Here is a 15,053-nt window from a genome sequence, read left to right as displayed (position 1 = left end):
GCCCCTTTAAAGGTTCAATTTGAAATAAAGTACAAATCTGTACCATTTTGACCTGTACTGCAGTGACAGTGGCAGAATGTGGTAATGGGTCAGCATGGGAAAATCTGGATGGGCCTGGTTAATTGTAAAATTCATATGAGATGTGAGTGTGCTCATAAAAGCTACATGTTATAATCAAATCTGTTGGTCCTCTCCTCTGTACGTAAATTATCCTATGATGCAAAGAATATCTGTAACCTACCTTTGTGTAAGTTATGTTAAATTATATTAAAAAAAACACACACACAATGACATGCAGGCACAACCAAATGATGTTAAAAAAAAAACTGGTCCATTTCCATTTTATTAAGTTCCAGTTATAATTTTTAATGTTTTAAATCTTGGTTGTAGCCTTCAAAAACGTGAAATCATTTTACAGTTATGTTTGGCCATTTACTTTTTCGCTTTTACTACATCCTAGAATTGTTCATTAATTGTGAGGTTTTTATGGAATTTGCAACATCAAGTTAAACCGAGGTTCTTTGGAAGTTAAAATGTCAAGCAGATTTTTATGTTACGGTGACTACATTTTGTAAGTTACAAATATAGTTCGCCAAGACAGCATAACGGTTTCTAAACAACTGCGCATTAATACCACAATGTTGTATTTTCATGTGTCAAGTTCGCAACGCGCATTAATCCCAAAGGCTGAAAAGCCAGCAGCGATGAGTGCTCCGCCTCCGCGCTGACTAGCGTTGACACAGAAAATGACTCTCAGGGGGTTATTGATGGAGGAGCTCCTTAAAAAGTTGATGGAAGAAGGCATTGATGTGTCAGACGACGAGGCGCAAAGGTTTAGAGGTAAGTCGGGTGTGATTTTGTGTTTTTATAAAAATTACAACGTGTAATTTTACAGTAGAGTTAGCAAAAGTCCGAAGAGCTAGATTTAACATGGGTGAAAGCTAGCAGTTAGCTAAGTTTTAAACAAAGAAAGATACAAATGTGGACTATTTAGACTGTTGGTGGAATGTTCAACGTCTGTCTGCCCGCCGTATTCGAGTGTTTTATCAATAAATAGTGACTAACCGTGTACAACAATGTAGAAAAATCAATAATTTCTCAAAACGTGCTAGTATGTAAATATAGCTATTAACAAAATCGTTTTCTAAGCAAAATTTATCGCATCTAACTTGTTTCCCGCTCAAAGGGATTTTAAACAATGGAAGGTACACATTTGTACCATTCCACCTACTTAGTGGGATTTTCGAATATGAGAGCTGTAAGCTCTGCGCAGGGACACTGTCTGCAAACACCTGTGATGCCAGCTAGCTGCTCGATCAGGGATCGATTTATAATTTCAAATAAACCAAAATCAAGGAGGCAAATTGTGGGCAGCAAAAACAGACAAGATAGCCTAGGATTCTATTCTATCCACAACTCGGGTTATTGTTTTGGTTGCAATGAATAATGCCTACAGCCAACAGGCAATCGGCGCAAGGATTTCCCCCCCCCCCCAAAAGAAATTTGAAAATGGTTTTATTTTTATTTCATACTGTACTTTATATTTCAGATAACGATGTACAACATTGAAGGTACAGTTGAAGGTCCAGTGTCCCAAGCAAACCAGAGGTAGGTTGTGATAAATGTCTAAATTTGCATATGCATTTAAGTGCTTGCAAAATGGCTAGTTAATGCTGTTTTCCTACTGTATTGCAGTTCTATACCTTCTTGCCTGCAGTTATTTCCATTCCAAAATTCCCACAAGATGTCCAGAGTCGCTTGGATCTCAAAGAACCAGTCCAGAAAGAACAGAAGTACCGAAACAAAATAATTGGGACTCTTTATGAAATGCTGTCACAGTACACAATGTAAGGGTTCCTTTCTGAATAATTACATTAATTTCTTAATATTAATATTGCTGTTGTACGAGAGGCAGAGAACAAATGGTTAGCCCATCTGCCTCCCAATCTGGAGACCAGCGTTCGAGTCTGGCGTGACACACGGTTCCAATGAACTGGCAATAGTGGTAAAACCATACATCCTGTGTCTCCAGACCTTGTCTGGACTATGATATCCAAAGTGTTCATTTTCGAATTTGCTCAAGAGTAAATTAATAATTCAGGACTGCAGTCAATTAATTAATGAAGTTTGGGAGAGGTGTGGCTGTTTGTCCGCGCCCATTTTTAAAAAATTAAAATCAACTTTAGCTACATTGATTTGACATTGGTCTATAACATACTATTTACGGTAATAACAATATGAGTAGAAGAATTGAAGAACAGAAAAGCCCCCAGAAAAGGATAAGAGTAATCAGTGTACTGTGTGTTGTTTTTCTTATGTTTGAAACAGGTACCCAACCCACTCAGACTACATCCAGGTCATCAAAGCCCTGATTGTGAAGTATCCTTTCTTAAGAGATGTACACGGAAATGGTTATGTGAGTACCTCTCCTTTTTTGTTTCTTTTATAGATTATATTAATATAAAGTAAGCATAATTAACTACTTATATACATTTGAAACAACTAGGACACCTGGCACAGCCAACTCAAGAGAAAGTTCAAAGCAGAACGGGCTCCCCTAATCAGCAACGAAGAAGTGAACCGGGTTAAAGAAAAGTTTGGACGCACGCAGAAACATCGGACCACAGAGGAATCCAGCAGCTCCTGTCTGAAGAGACTGAAGCCCTCTCTCGTAAATCCTCACACCCTCAGCCTCTAAGAGCTAAGGTAACATATGTAGTCTTATTATGTTCACTGTAAAGCTAAAAGTAAACATTAATTGAAAGAAACATGTTAACAGATAACATTAACATAGAAAAAGGAACTTCACAGTTGATTTAACAAAAGTCAGCTCAACTTGCAATTCCTATTCAACATTTTTGCATTTTTTTCAAAGCATTTGGTGTACAAATTACTGCATTTCGAGTAACATTAACTTATCAGATTTTACTTATGATAATACTGATATCTGCTTTGACAAAGGATTCGTGCTTTGTGGGGGAAGATGCAGCCTCCGTTGATGCTCATATCAAGGTGCTAAATGATCAGCACAGGACGCTACATCCTGACACAGCACTGGTGAAAGACCGCATGACAAAAACCTTTGCATGGAGACGTCAAGAGGTAGCTGAAGGAATGTGTACTGTGGACCTATTAAAGAGATATCCATTCCTGGGGACATCTGCAGGGGTAAGAATTGTTAAGATGATTGGGCAAACAGCTAATGATTTTTTTGTCTGTAAATCTGATTATTATTTTCTGTACTAACTGATTAATCAATCTGTTTATTATCTTTAGAATTTTTGTTCAAGGGTTAAAGCACTTTACATTTATCTCCAGTCTGTGTCTTTAAACATGTCAAAAGTTTAAATCCTCAATGTAAAATGTCATTCTTTTGTCTATTCTGCTCTTTTCATTTCCAGTTGTGTGATGAGGTTGATTTAATGCATCCCTGCCAAGACAACATCTGTTGCCGCTTTAGCGAGAACTTCACTGCTGTTCTTCAAAATGTTCTTCAAATGACCAAGGATTTGCCACTGAAGAAGGTCTACATGGAGGCAAGAGAGAATGCACTGGCTGAAGACATTACAGGTACTAATTTGACCTCATACAAATAGTAAATTTTGTGACAATTCATTTGCGCTCTCTTCCAAAGATAATTGATGTACCATAGTGCCATGTCAAGAGCATGTTAATGGGAATTTGCATGCTATCAAAATCTAATGAAGTGCATTTGCATCTGTATGACCTAGGAATTGACTTCAAGGGGGCACTTCTCCTCTTGCCATCCATCTTCAAGGAGAAGATAGAAGATTTCATCATCCTTGGAGAGGTAAATGCATGATGCAATGCATAGCCTTTGGCCACAAGTTTCATTCTCGGTGTTTTGTTGGCATGGAGCTGAATTCAGCTGCGGTTCAGCATCACAGCTAAGCTAATGTAGGGGAAACACTGCTGTTAATCCACAGACTTACAGAATGCTCTGGAAATGAACAAAAGTTTTACAGATGTGCATTTTCAGGATAAAGTGCTTCAGCGTGTGTCTGCTATATCTGTCAGCAGTGTCAAATATGAACTTGAGGATGTTTTTGTAGTTGGCCATGTACACACTGAAGCCATACCTATATTCTTTAAAATCAAGTATATTTTGAATGTTGATACTTGTTGGGTATTGTGTGGGAAACTGTTACTTCCTTGCACTTATGAATGTCATTTCCATGCTTACCAAGTGGCAGTTGACAATGACTGGATCCTGTTCAATCCAGGAAATGAATTAGACTTTCAAGCTCTAGACACCTATTTAGTTGATGATAGGCTGTTTGTGTCCTTGAGGTATTCTGTGTGACGTTGCAAGCACATTTTCCACTTTGTCTATATATATGACATATATATATTCTGGCTTGTTGAAGTAGAGCAAAACATTTGTGTGGACAGTTTTTTAAATACATGCCATCTCTGTGATCCGTCAAAAACATTGTGTTCAGGTGTTTAATGTCTTTATGTGATTGTTTACTTTTTTTAAATGAATGTATTTTTCTTGACATGTCCTATGGCAATATACGAATGTAATCAAGGATGTATTCCTGTGGTTGTTTAAATGCTTTGATGTGATTCTATTATCGAAAATAAATGGTTAAATAACCAAATATTTTGGACTATTGGGGGTACATTTTTGTCTCTTTAGGTACGAAATAGGTTGTCGCTGGGGGGGTACCCTCATAGGTACCCTATTGTACCCTTTTCAAGGGAACATTTCTGTACTATAGTTTGAAGGTACATTTATGTCTTAGGAAAGTACATGATTGTACTTCAGATGGTACAACTTCATAAGGTACAAAAATGTACCACGCCTAAAGGGTACAGAAATGTCCTTCAAAAAGGAACACCCCCAGCGACAAGCATTTGTACCCTTTTTGGTACACTTTGGTACCCCTATTTCTGAGAGTGTAGGAGTGGATTTTCATGTGGTTGCATTAAATCTAAATCAATCGTACAAAAGAAATGTAACAAATGTCACCTGGCAGGAACTTTGAAAAGGCAGTGGGTGTGTGAGGTGAGGTGAGCGCTTTTTGTGGGAAGTTCCAGACACGATTAACTCACTCTGGTGCGAGTGAGTTAACTATGTTGTTCGTGTGACCACAAGTTTTAATCAATCAAATTCTAGATTGACTGCACCTCTGCTGTCCTTCTCTTTTGTCCTTTTGGTTGCTTTGTATTTTTGTTTTGGCCAGCCCGCCCAGCCGCCGCAAAGGCTGTTATGAATGATTGAGAGTGAGTCTTGTAAGGGCGGACTAACCTCTCTTCTTGTTTATTTGTTTGTGCCACTTCCCTTTACAAACCCAGGTTGCAGGTCATGCATAGCGCTGAGACCCGAATTGTTTGCAGTGTTATTTGTTAGCACCAGTGACTGTAGAGCAGGGGTCACAGACTCCAGGCCTCGAGGGCCGGTGTCCTCAGTAGCGGTTTTTGATACGGGCGACATGGGCGGTTGCCCGGGGCGGCATCGTGGTGGGGGCGGCATCACGGGCATCGGCAAAAAAAGAAAAGAAAAGAAGAAATTGCTCGTACTCATGTTGCCCCGACATCAGCCCGCGCATATTGGGAATGGCAAAGGCACCGATCGGTTTTCTATCGCCCATTTGCTGGGGTAAGGGCGCCCTCCGTTTGCGAGGTGCGCCTGCTGCTTGCGGCACAGGGAGGAGAGGGCGGGGCGGCGGGGGCTTTTCTGGCTGGCTGGAGCAGCATCTAATAACCAACTCGCAAAATAAAACAAAATAAAAACAAACCAACAAACACGAAAACACCAGACATCATGATACAGACTTATAATTTGTACCGATGTTTTTACGAAATTCTATACGCGAAAAGTGAGCGCGAGAGCCCTGGTGCGCCTGCTGCTGAAGTCAAAGTAAACTTTATTGTCATCTCCGCTACCAACAGTCCAGTATATAGAGAGACGAGACGACGAGGCTCCAGTTACAGCAGTGCAAGTAAACAAACAATAACTATAAGAAGAGTAAGAAAATAAATATACACTTTAGGACGAGGGGTAAAGGGATCAATAACAATTTAAAATTTACAGTTTGATGATTTAAAGTCTCACACACAGCCTGTCGAAAGGGGAGGGGGCCGCTGCTTCCAAATAGAGCACATTTCATTCATAATGTTGTAAATCCAAGCCCATTATGTATTCATGATTTGAATCCTGGGTTGTGCGAAATCCCAGAAATAAACCCTAGACAAAGTGAATCTGTGAACTAAGGTGTAGGTGTGTTAGGTTATGTTGTGGTGATCCTCAGGTTGGGGGATTTGTGTTCATACTGGAGTGCAAAATTAAAACCAATGGAAGATGGACAAGAAAAGTTCAAAGCCATCAGGTGCTCAGAGGGAGTGTCGCCCAGGGCGCCAAACAGGCTAGGACCGCCACTGGGTGTCCTGCAGGTTTTAGATATCACCCTGGGTCAGGGTTAGTTAGGGTTAGGTTGATTAGGTCATTACCAGCCTCTGGAGAACTTCAAGACATGTTGAGGAGGTCATTTAGCCATTTAAATCCGCTGTGTCTGATCAAGGACACATCTAAAATCTGGAGGACACTGGCCCTCGAGGCCTGGAGTTCGACACCCCTGCTGTGGAGTCATTGATTCGCACCTTTGGTTTGATGGTCTTATGTGCAGCTGGGATATTAGAACAGGGGTGCCCAACTCCAGTCCTCGAGAGCTACCGTCCTTCAGCTTTTAGACTCATCCTTGTTCCGACACACCTCAATCAAATGAATGGCTTGTTGTCAGGCCTTTGCCAAATTTGATGGCATACTGAAGAGATAATTCAACCATTTGATTCAGCTGTGTTGGAGTGAGGATGCATGTAAAAGCTGTAGGACGGTAGCTCTCGAGGACTGGAGTTGGATACCCCAGAAGTAGAATGTTTTGTAAGTCCTGTCTGGGAATGATTGGGGAAATGTATGTTTAACTCATGGAATAAATAAATTATACATTTATTTCTTTTTACATTTTATTCGACACATTAGTGCTCGATTACACAAACCAACCAACAAACAAACAAAAAACCCAATATATATCCTCAAGAAGGCGAGAGCATGTATTAAACTCTTACTCTCATTGCAAAACTTACCGAGTAAAACGTTTCCAGAAGTGCGTGAATGCAACACTAGGCCATGGAAACCACTGCAGAGGTTCAGTGTACCTTAGCAACCATGGAGGACGAGCTTTCCTTGATCGAGGAAAATGGCGAGGTCACGCAAGAACAGAAGGAACTCGTTTACAAACGGATCGAAGAACTAAAGTAATGACAGCTCATATTTATTAAAATAAAAACAACTCCGTCATATCGGCTGTAAGCCTACAGCTGACGTTATTTTACTTATTCCGTATAACCCACCAAAGTTACTTGCTAATGCTCTGCTAATGGTCTGTAATTTCAGTTAAATGCTACTAAAATACAACTTTAGGCCCATTAACCATTAGCTAGAAAGGTACCGGGTGAGATGTTCCACCCTCTACATAATGCTTTTTCTAATTCATTTTTTCTTAAAATAAGCGGTTTCTTCTCCAAGCATTTTTAAGTGATTTTTTAAAAAAAAAGTATTTATTTTGCTTGCTTTTCTTATTCATTCTTCCCCGAGGCATTCCAATGCAGCCCTCCTGGCAGAGAATGACATGTTTGAAAGCTTCATTTGCCGCCTGGATCCACAGGACCTGCTATCCCAGGCTGGGGGAGAGGGTGCCAGGGCAGCACGAAGCTTGAAGCTGGGGGGTGGGGTAAGTACCACAAAGGATTATTAAATAACCTTGAATGCAAATCCTTACTTGCCATTGTATGTCTCTTCCTAAAAGTAAAGACTGCAGATTAATGCTGCACACCCAACACATAACTACACACAGCACACTTTATTTGTCAGAACTTGTGAATTAAGATGAGATAAGATAAGAATAACTTTATTTATCCCGAGGGAAATTCTTTTGTCATGTACATGCTAAAAGCAGCAAGAGAGACAGAGGAACAGATGAATAAGATATACAATATATACAATAAGAATAGTAGTATACAGTAATATACAGTAGGATAGTGCAAGACATAGTATCAAATAACTCTAACGAAGTAACAATATAACTATATCCTGCAGAATAAATAACTTAACTATCAGTGCAGCCGATTCTAGAAAGTGATATAGTATTGTGCAGTTGAATAAAGGGAGTACCATCGTATGATGGGGAGATGAAACATTCAGTAAGGTACTGTTGGGTGAAATTGCACGGTCTGAAAGGGAACAGAATAACATTGGTAATAGTCTCAGGAAAATCACCTACAGAGTGAGGAAGAGTTGTACAGTCTTATTGCCACCGGTACAAAGGATTTACTGTGGCGGTCAGTTCTGCATTTCGGGGCGATGAGTCTTTTGCTGCGTTTGCTCCGATGGTCCATCATGGGATGACAGGGGTTGTCCATGATAGAAAGAAGCTTTTTTAGCATTCTCCTCTCAGACACCTCCTCCAGGTTCTCAAGTCTGACACCCAGGACAGAACTAGCCTTTTTAATCAGTTTGTTCAGCCTGTTGGCATCAGCTGTCTTCACCCCACTTCCCCAGCACACAGCTGCAAAGAACACGATGCTCTCCAACACCAAGTGATAGAACATGGTCAGCATTTTCCTACCAACATTGAAGGAACTGAGTCGCCTCAGTAGGAAAAGCCGACTGCCCTTTTTTGAAGATAGCATTGGTGTTCTTGGTCCAGTCCAGTTTACAGTCCAAGTGTACCCCCAGGTACCGTTAGTCCTCAACGATCTCCACATCAGCCCCTCTGATGGTGACAGGGTTAGGAGGAGGAGCATGCTTCCTAAAGTCCATAATCAGTTCTTTTGTGTTTGTGATTAGATAGAGAATGAAGAACAAAGTCCTTTTTATGGCTGTCCCAGCTGCAGTGTAATGTTTTTATAGTTTTAGGTAATGTCAATTTATTGACTGTTTGAGACAGGCCAAAATAAAGCGGATCTTATTGCGTCCTATGCACACTCTTTCCAGCCAATGAATGTTTGACTGAAAATATTTGCATTTTCTTTCTTGAACAAAACATCATAGGATACTATTTTGAGTTTTTGTGCCTTCAGGGCGTTGGATGGAGGGGAAAGTCCAGGTCCAACATATCGGACCATTTTCAGCCGCTCACTTTAGAACAAAAACTGTACGTAGCACAGAGAGAAGTAAGAGAAACACAACAGGACCGGGAGAAACTCAAAGTGAAATCTGAAAAAACCAAGGACAACTACAAGGTTACAACACACACATGCAAAAAATAAAACACAATACATAGAAACACTCACCTCAGGTACATTTATTCATGAATCATACTCGTCCTTTCAGGCCTCTATGAAGGAAGCAGAATTACGTCTGGCTGATATCAGGAAGGCCAAGAACGATTTTGAGCGTAGACTGGTTAAACCTACGAAGGACAACACGCTAGAAATGAAAGAGCCAGAGAAGGTGCTCCAGTACATTGAAGATAAGTTAAAGGTAACAAAACTTGTCTTTTTAACAAAACAGTGACATCATCATGTGCACAGCAGTATTTGAATAGATTGTCCCAGGTTAGAGGTATGCACATTTCCAAAGGCCAGAGATTTTTTACCCTTTTAAAGTAATTTTACCCAAGTATTTTATATAAAGTCAATAAAATTACTAAGCACAGTATGAGATATTTTAGCTACCAATAAAAACCAGCTCAGGTTTGAACACCAAGCCGCAGCAGCAGTAGCAGAAATACCAGCAGTTTGCCTCGTGGTAAACAAATACAAAATCATTAGCTTATTGTTATAGAAAGAAAAAAAGAAAAAAAGAGGAGGAAAAAAAAACAAAGAAAGAAAAAGAAAAAAAAGAAGAAAAAAAAAATTACTAAGATTATTAAGATGGGTTGGCTTCTAAAGATTGAAGCAAGCAGCGTAAAGAACTTTTATTCACCTTTGTTAGTTATCAGCTTTCTTCAGTCCTGTTTATAACCTCCCTTTCACCTCTTTCTGTGTTCTGTTCAAATGTATGTACAGGTCACCCAGCTGGAGACCTTTAATGTAAAGAATCAGGCACTAAAGCTCCACGAGAAGAAGCTCCTGCAACAGCTGCAGCAGAAAAAGGAGATGGGGAAAGCTGAGTATGAGGTAGAGAATGAAAGCAAATGTGTTGCTGTCAGGATATTGTGTAGGTTGTGGGTTAGACTGTTACACAAGAGGACAGAAAATCAATGTACAGTCTGCTTTCTGCTGCCAGAGTTTGTCAATGTCTTACATGTTTGTAACCATTTATATATTTGCTCATTTTGCTAGTGTGTAAATGCAAAGTTCTGTGTATTGCATCTAGGAATTTTTTCCGGAGTATGACGAGCCAAGACCTGGCAAAAACCTGGATGAACTTCAGATCAACAGTTTGAAGGTTCAGCGTGTTCTTAGCTCACACAAGGTAACTCGCTGGAAATTTTTCAGATGGTGTTCTTGGCGTTATTTCCAGTATAACCTTCAGCTTATCTGTCAAATCTGTGTGAGCAGGAAAAGCTGCAGAGTGTGACATTAATGTCGGCAGAGCTGAGCAATGACATCGTCAAAGTGAGGCAGATGCTGGCAAAAATAGAGGAGGAGTTACAGCATGCTGAGAAGGTTTGTCGAAGTTAGTAAAACTTCAAGAATCTAAAACCCCCAATTTTAATACCTGATCTTTCTCTCCTCAGGAGCATTCAGCGGCTGAAGCCCTTACCCACAAACTCAGACGGCAGCTCGGAGATTATCAGGCTCCTGATATCACTGAGTACATGCATGTCAAAGACAAATACAAGAAGCTTAAGCAGAGCATTCACACTTGGGAGAGAAAGGTTGGGATTGCTGAGGTAAAATGTTATTTTTAGATTGTCTCTCCTCAATTAAAATCAAACTGTTGTATTAAAACAATGTAATCTCTGTTTTAACTAGATGGCCTTCAAGACCCACACTAAAGTGTGGAACAAACAGGTTGGAACTAGCTCCGGGGAACACCAAATCCCAATAAAACTCCCACAAATAGCAGAACATAACCAATAGAAAAAAGTCAAAAAGTTTTCCGAATTACTGATTTGATGACAACAAGAAAACTTTCCATCAATCATTCTGCATCTGCATTGTTTATTATTGTTTGCAATCTTTTAATGCTATTTGTTAAATGTAAAAACAGTGGCTTTCATCCTCATCATGTCTGCGTCCCTGAGAGTTACTTATTCAAAATTATGAATGATAGATTAAAAATACATACTGTTATTGCTTTTCCTTTCTTTATTTATGCAAACGTGACTCATTCATTTAAGATTAAGACAGCCGTTATTGACACAAAAGGGAAACTTGTTCTGTAATTCGGTGTGGTGCCCGAGGACCATCTGCAGCTGTGGGTCTTTGCCTTGTTCAATGGCACAATGACAGGAGAATGAACTGATCATGTCACGGCAGGAAGAAACGGGAACTTCTGGAATAAACAAAAGCAAACTCCACACATCAGGGCCCTGCCCTGGCCTGTGCTCACAACAAGGACTCGGGACTCTTTTGCTGTGAGGAAATGTGCCAACAACTCAGTTTGTTTGTGGCCTTTCTGCCTTTTGTTGTGCTCACATGAGTTTCTGTATTCTCATCTTTTTCAGATGAGAATACCTTATTGATCAGAAGGTAGCGCAGGTCATTTACTAGCTGTAAGATTAGAGGTTTGATCCCTGGCTCTTGTAGTCTGCACGTTGAAGTAACCATGCGCAAGATACTGTTGTCCCAGTGCATCTAACAGAGTGTGCATGAATGTCAGTGTGCCTAGGTTTAGAAAAAAAGCACTTTTATGAATGCATGTGAGATTGGGTGAATGAGGTTTGTAGTAAAAATGCATTTTGGGTGTGCAATTAAAGTAGAAAAGTGCTTTGTAAGCACCGATCTATTTACCATTCATCTACTCTCTTTTTGACTATTGCAAATCTGAATGACTACAATCTTGAAACTGTACTTTGTTGTTTCCCAAGCAGAACACCTGCCAAGTGTGAAGTAGATCAAAGAAAAGGTTATTCACACTGGCTCTGTGGGAAACCGATGACACTAAGCTGGTCCTTGTCCCCATACAATGAAGGCAATGAGTCTGTGTTACCTAATTTAATGAAAACTTTCACATTTTCTTTTTACTATCCCTGACAATACCAGAGTGTGTTATTCTTTGCAAAACTGGTCATTTTACTGTCCTGGCTCAAATGTCTTTTAGGGTCACTAAAATTTCATCTACACAAGTTTAGTCAATCTAGTGAATAAACTGCAGTTAAAGTTCCTCAATAAAAAAACCCCAACCAAACAAAAAAACAACAACAACAACACAGGGTCGACAAACTATTTACTTTATTAGAAAGAAATCCTTGAATGAACTCTAAACGTTATGATATTACATGCCATATATACAGTTATATACATAAAAGTGCAATGTCACATTGAGTAAGCTGTTTATTTATTATCAATTCTGCCATATAACTGTTTGGAAAATGGCATAATTTCTTACACACTTCATCATCCTGCACTGCATTTTCTCAAAAACACGGCATCTAATATGCGACCGGGCAGAGTGTCTGAAGTTCCTCTAAAACATTTCCAAAGGCACTTTCACAGAATACAGATGTACATAACACCACAGAGTAGCTTAAAGCCTACAGACGGCATAACTTGAGTCCTACTGTTGCTGATGTTACATAGTGACAAAAACACATTTTTATATACACAACTGGCTTCACACTATAGGTGGGACACCTGTATCTCTGGATATTTATTCTACATCATATCTTCTAAGTGATTTCTACCCAGAAACACAACAAATAACAAAAAGAAGATTACAAAAATAATGAAAGTTAGTAATTCAGAAATTAATTAACCTTTAATTATTTATACATATAATATTTGTCAAGTCAAAGATAGTGTAAACCTGCTGTTAGAGAGCATTGCTTATGCACTGCAACCTAACTACCAAACTCTTTTCTATATGTAACTATACTAGCCAAACACTCCAGTGACATGCACCCAGCTCTGTTATTTCTACAGTACACCGAGACATACAGGGGTGCAGCCACAAAACTGGAAGTCTGGCACATACAATTTTATGAGGCTTTTGCATTTTGAAATAATTATATAGGAGCTGACTGACCCACGTAGCCCATTTCTTTTCATGCACTTCTAAGTATCATCCACACAAATCGGTAAATGCGCGAGAGCGTCGATGTCAGTCTGAGAGCAGTATGCAAACATTATTGACATTCATTCCCAAATATAAAACAGACTAGAGGGACTCAAAGCAAGCTGCTGTTTTCAAACACCTTTGCAAAGAGAAGCACAGGAAGCAGGGGGAACGTATTAGGAGGCTTTTACAACTAACAGTCATCAGGTCCATGGCTACTGGCAGCACAACCACAGGGCGCCACCTTGAGTCTAAACATGAAGGATGAGTATCCGTGCTTTGACTTATAAACTCGTGTCTTTGGGTAAATAAAGCCAAACAAGGCATAAAAGGAAGCTATGGCATGTAGTCCACGCAGTATAACAACATATTTTTCATCATCATTTTCTCCCTAAAGGTTACACAGATGCAAAGCCAAACACATATCAGGCGCATTTCTTCCCGCAACCTAAGATAACGTTGCAGGAATTTATGAACGGATCAAAATGTTCAGACGTAAAAGTCATAAAGCAGTAGTGGTTTTATCCAATCATCATCTCTCATTCCAGGCAATATGCTTAAATAAATCTGAGTGAAGCCAGCACAGAGGTGATCTTTGTACTTAACGAAACACAACAGATGGCATGCTTTGCTGAAGAAAGCTGCAGTTTACATGCGAGTGGAAAAAAAGCATACTGGTGTCAGTACTATTCATTTATTAACAGAGTACCGTTAATAAATCATCTGTAAAGGGCTCTTTAGGCTCCGACTTTAAAACTCTTTCTGCCCAGCAAGTCACAGCACCTTTTCTATTAATGAACATTTGAAATCGGTCACAAGTCTGAAAGGCCTATGTACTGGTTCACAACACCTCCGAAGGCCATTCTAGATATAAGGGAAAGAAAAATCTAGTTCCTAACCCCTGTGGTCACTACAGTTCTCACCACAGGTTCAAGAACTGCATGCACCATATGTTGTTCAGAGTTACAGTTCATTATCACCTGTAAACTAAACTAATGTGTACATTTTCTAAAACTTTCCGGAAGCCTTTGTGATTTGTTGTTTTAATTTTTTTTTTAAATAAAAGATATCTGTTATTTAATATTACCTAAGCATATTAACACAAATCTGAGACAACAGACTTATCTGGCTGACAAATCTGTCTTCACTACAACTCCTACATCAATAACTCAGATCTAATCCTCTTTAAATTCTTGTTTTCAGCTTCAAACCATCAAAAAGAAATGTCTCCAATCCAGGGCCAAGTATTTTACACACTCTTGGATATTACTTGTACTCTCTCTGAGAACTGTAAACACTGGTAGCATTTCACAGTCCCTTGGGAACTAGATTGAGAGTTTTTGATTTACATTCTCCGATTCCCGCCCTGGAGGTTACATGGTGCAGGACTTATCCAGAGGGTCCTGAGAAGAATTAGCAGGAGGCTGAGGGGCCTGATTTGATTTTGGTAAGACCATGGGCTTGGGCCTCAAAGCGGGGGGTTTGAGCTGCACCCCCATGCGTGGTGCTACCACGGGCTTGAACGTGCTCACAGACTCATTGGAGGAGCTGGTGCTGCGGCGGGTGGGCAGCTCAGTGTTGGCAGTTGACCTCAGCATGACGCCGTGGATGGGGCTGAGGGACTCACTGGAGCTGGCCGGTGTCGGACCTCCGCCGCTGCTGCTGGAGGTCTGCCGCTGCTCCAGGGTGTCCAGCACCACGTCGGGGGCGTGCTTGGCTGAGCTCTGCCGCTCCAGCTCTCGCAGCTCATTCAGAGCAGTGTTCATAGTTTCCTCTATGTCCTGCAGGAGAGGAGAAAAATGTGCATGAGAGAGGATGATAAATACATAGGCAAGACACGAGCAGAAAATCAGGAGGGTTA

At 40.2% G+C, this 15,053-nt stretch overlaps 3 protein-coding genes across 13 annotated transcripts in view; 2 read left to right on the top strand and 1 right to left on the bottom strand.

Annotated features, from left to right (window-relative positions):
• The first annotated feature begins 404 nt into the window (after positions 1 to 404).
• LOC109202940 (uncharacterized) lies at positions 405 to 4,634 on the top strand. 3 transcript variants are annotated; one of them, XM_019361885.2, is made up of 8 exons: positions 409 to 840; positions 1,550 to 1,608; positions 1,718 to 1,847; positions 2,329 to 2,416; positions 2,507 to 2,671; positions 2,962 to 3,168; positions 3,402 to 3,570; positions 3,732 to 4,634. In XM_019361885.2, the coding sequence occupies exons 3-8, from the start codon at positions 1,828 to 1,830 to the stop codon at positions 3,821 to 3,823; spliced, it is 741 nt and encodes a 246-aa protein (XP_019217430.1). In that variant the 5' UTR covers positions 409 to 840; positions 1,550 to 1,608; positions 1,718 to 1,827; the 3' UTR covers positions 3,824 to 4,634. The 3 variants fall into 3 exon arrangements, 2 of the variants coding, with proteins under 2 accessions (XP_019217430.1, XP_019217429.1); XM_019361884.2 differs by having other exon boundaries at positions 410 to 840; positions 1,696 to 1,847; XR_002062949.2 differs by lacking the exons at positions 3,402 to 3,570; positions 3,732 to 4,634 and having other exon boundaries at positions 405 to 840; positions 1,696 to 1,847; positions 2,507 to 2,706; positions 2,962 to 3,080.
• A 2,175-nt stretch (positions 4,635 to 6,809) lies between these two features.
• Positions 6,810 to 11,268, top strand: cfap263 (cilia and flagella associated protein 263). Of its 4 annotated transcripts, XM_025908500.1 has the most exons (10): positions 7,067 to 7,281; positions 7,421 to 7,478; positions 7,622 to 7,757; positions 9,106 to 9,267; positions 9,359 to 9,508; positions 10,036 to 10,146; positions 10,346 to 10,444; positions 10,531 to 10,638; positions 10,710 to 10,865; positions 10,948 to 11,268. In XM_025908500.1, the coding sequence occupies exons 3-10, from the start codon at positions 7,656 to 7,658 to the stop codon at positions 11,053 to 11,055; spliced, it is 996 nt and encodes a 331-aa protein (XP_025764285.1). In that variant the 5' UTR covers positions 7,067 to 7,281; positions 7,421 to 7,478; positions 7,622 to 7,655; the 3' UTR covers positions 11,056 to 11,268. The 4 variants fall into 4 exon arrangements, with proteins under 4 accessions (XP_019217427.1, XP_025764284.1, XP_025764285.1 ...); XM_019361882.2 differs by lacking the exons at positions 7,067 to 7,281; positions 7,421 to 7,478 and adding an exon at positions 6,810 to 6,907; XM_025908499.1 differs by lacking the exon at positions 7,421 to 7,478 and having other exon boundaries at positions 7,064 to 7,281; positions 10,710 to 10,850.
• A 1,079-nt stretch (positions 11,269 to 12,347) lies between these two features.
• Positions 12,348 to 15,053, bottom strand: part of srgap1a (SLIT-ROBO Rho GTPase activating protein 1a) — a 74,811-nt gene continuing 72,105 nt past the window's right edge. For 4 of the 6 annotated variants that reach the window (XM_025908497.1, XM_025908498.1, XM_005471083.4 and 1 more), the window contains exon 22: positions 12,348 to 14,973. In XM_025908497.1, coding sequence (XP_025764282.1) covers positions 14,566 to 14,973 — 408 coding nt within the window. In that variant the 3' untranslated portion in view covers positions 12,348 to 14,565. The remainder of the gene's footprint in view (positions 14,974 to 15,053) is intronic. The other 2 variants (XM_005471086.4, XM_019361880.2) reach the window with 2 other exon arrangements.

The sequence above is a fragment of the Oreochromis niloticus genome, linkage group LG7 (genome assembly GCF_001858045.2).
Source record: "Oreochromis niloticus isolate F11D_XX linkage group LG7, O_niloticus_UMD_NMBU, whole genome shotgun sequence".
Lineage (NCBI taxonomy): Eukaryota > Metazoa > Chordata > Actinopteri > Cichliformes > Cichlidae > Oreochromis > Oreochromis niloticus.
This window is presented reverse-complemented; position numbering and strand designations above follow the sequence as displayed.

Coding starts and splice junctions, on each gene's coding strand:
- LOC109202940 (XM_019361885.2), top strand. CDS start 1,828: ATGCTGTCACAGTACACAAT. Junction 1,848..2,328: donor ATGCTGTCACAGTACACAAT/GTAAGGGTTCCT, acceptor TGTTTGAAACAG/GTACCCAACCCACTCAGACT. Junction 3,169..3,401: donor TCCTGGGGACATCTGCAGGG/GTAAGAATTGTT, acceptor TTTCATTTCCAG/TTGTGTGATGAGGTTGATTT.
- cfap263 (XM_005471087.4), top strand. CDS start 7,154: ATGGAAACCACTGCAGAGGTTCAGTGTACCTTAGCAACCATGGAGGAC. Junction 9,268..9,358: donor AAACCAAGGACAACTACAAG/GTTACAACACAC, acceptor TCGTCCTTTCAG/GCCTCTATGAAGGAAGCAGA. Junction 10,866..10,947: donor GAAAGGTTGGGATTGCTGAG/GTAAAATGTTAT, acceptor TGTTTTAACTAG/ATGGCCTTCAAGACCCACAC.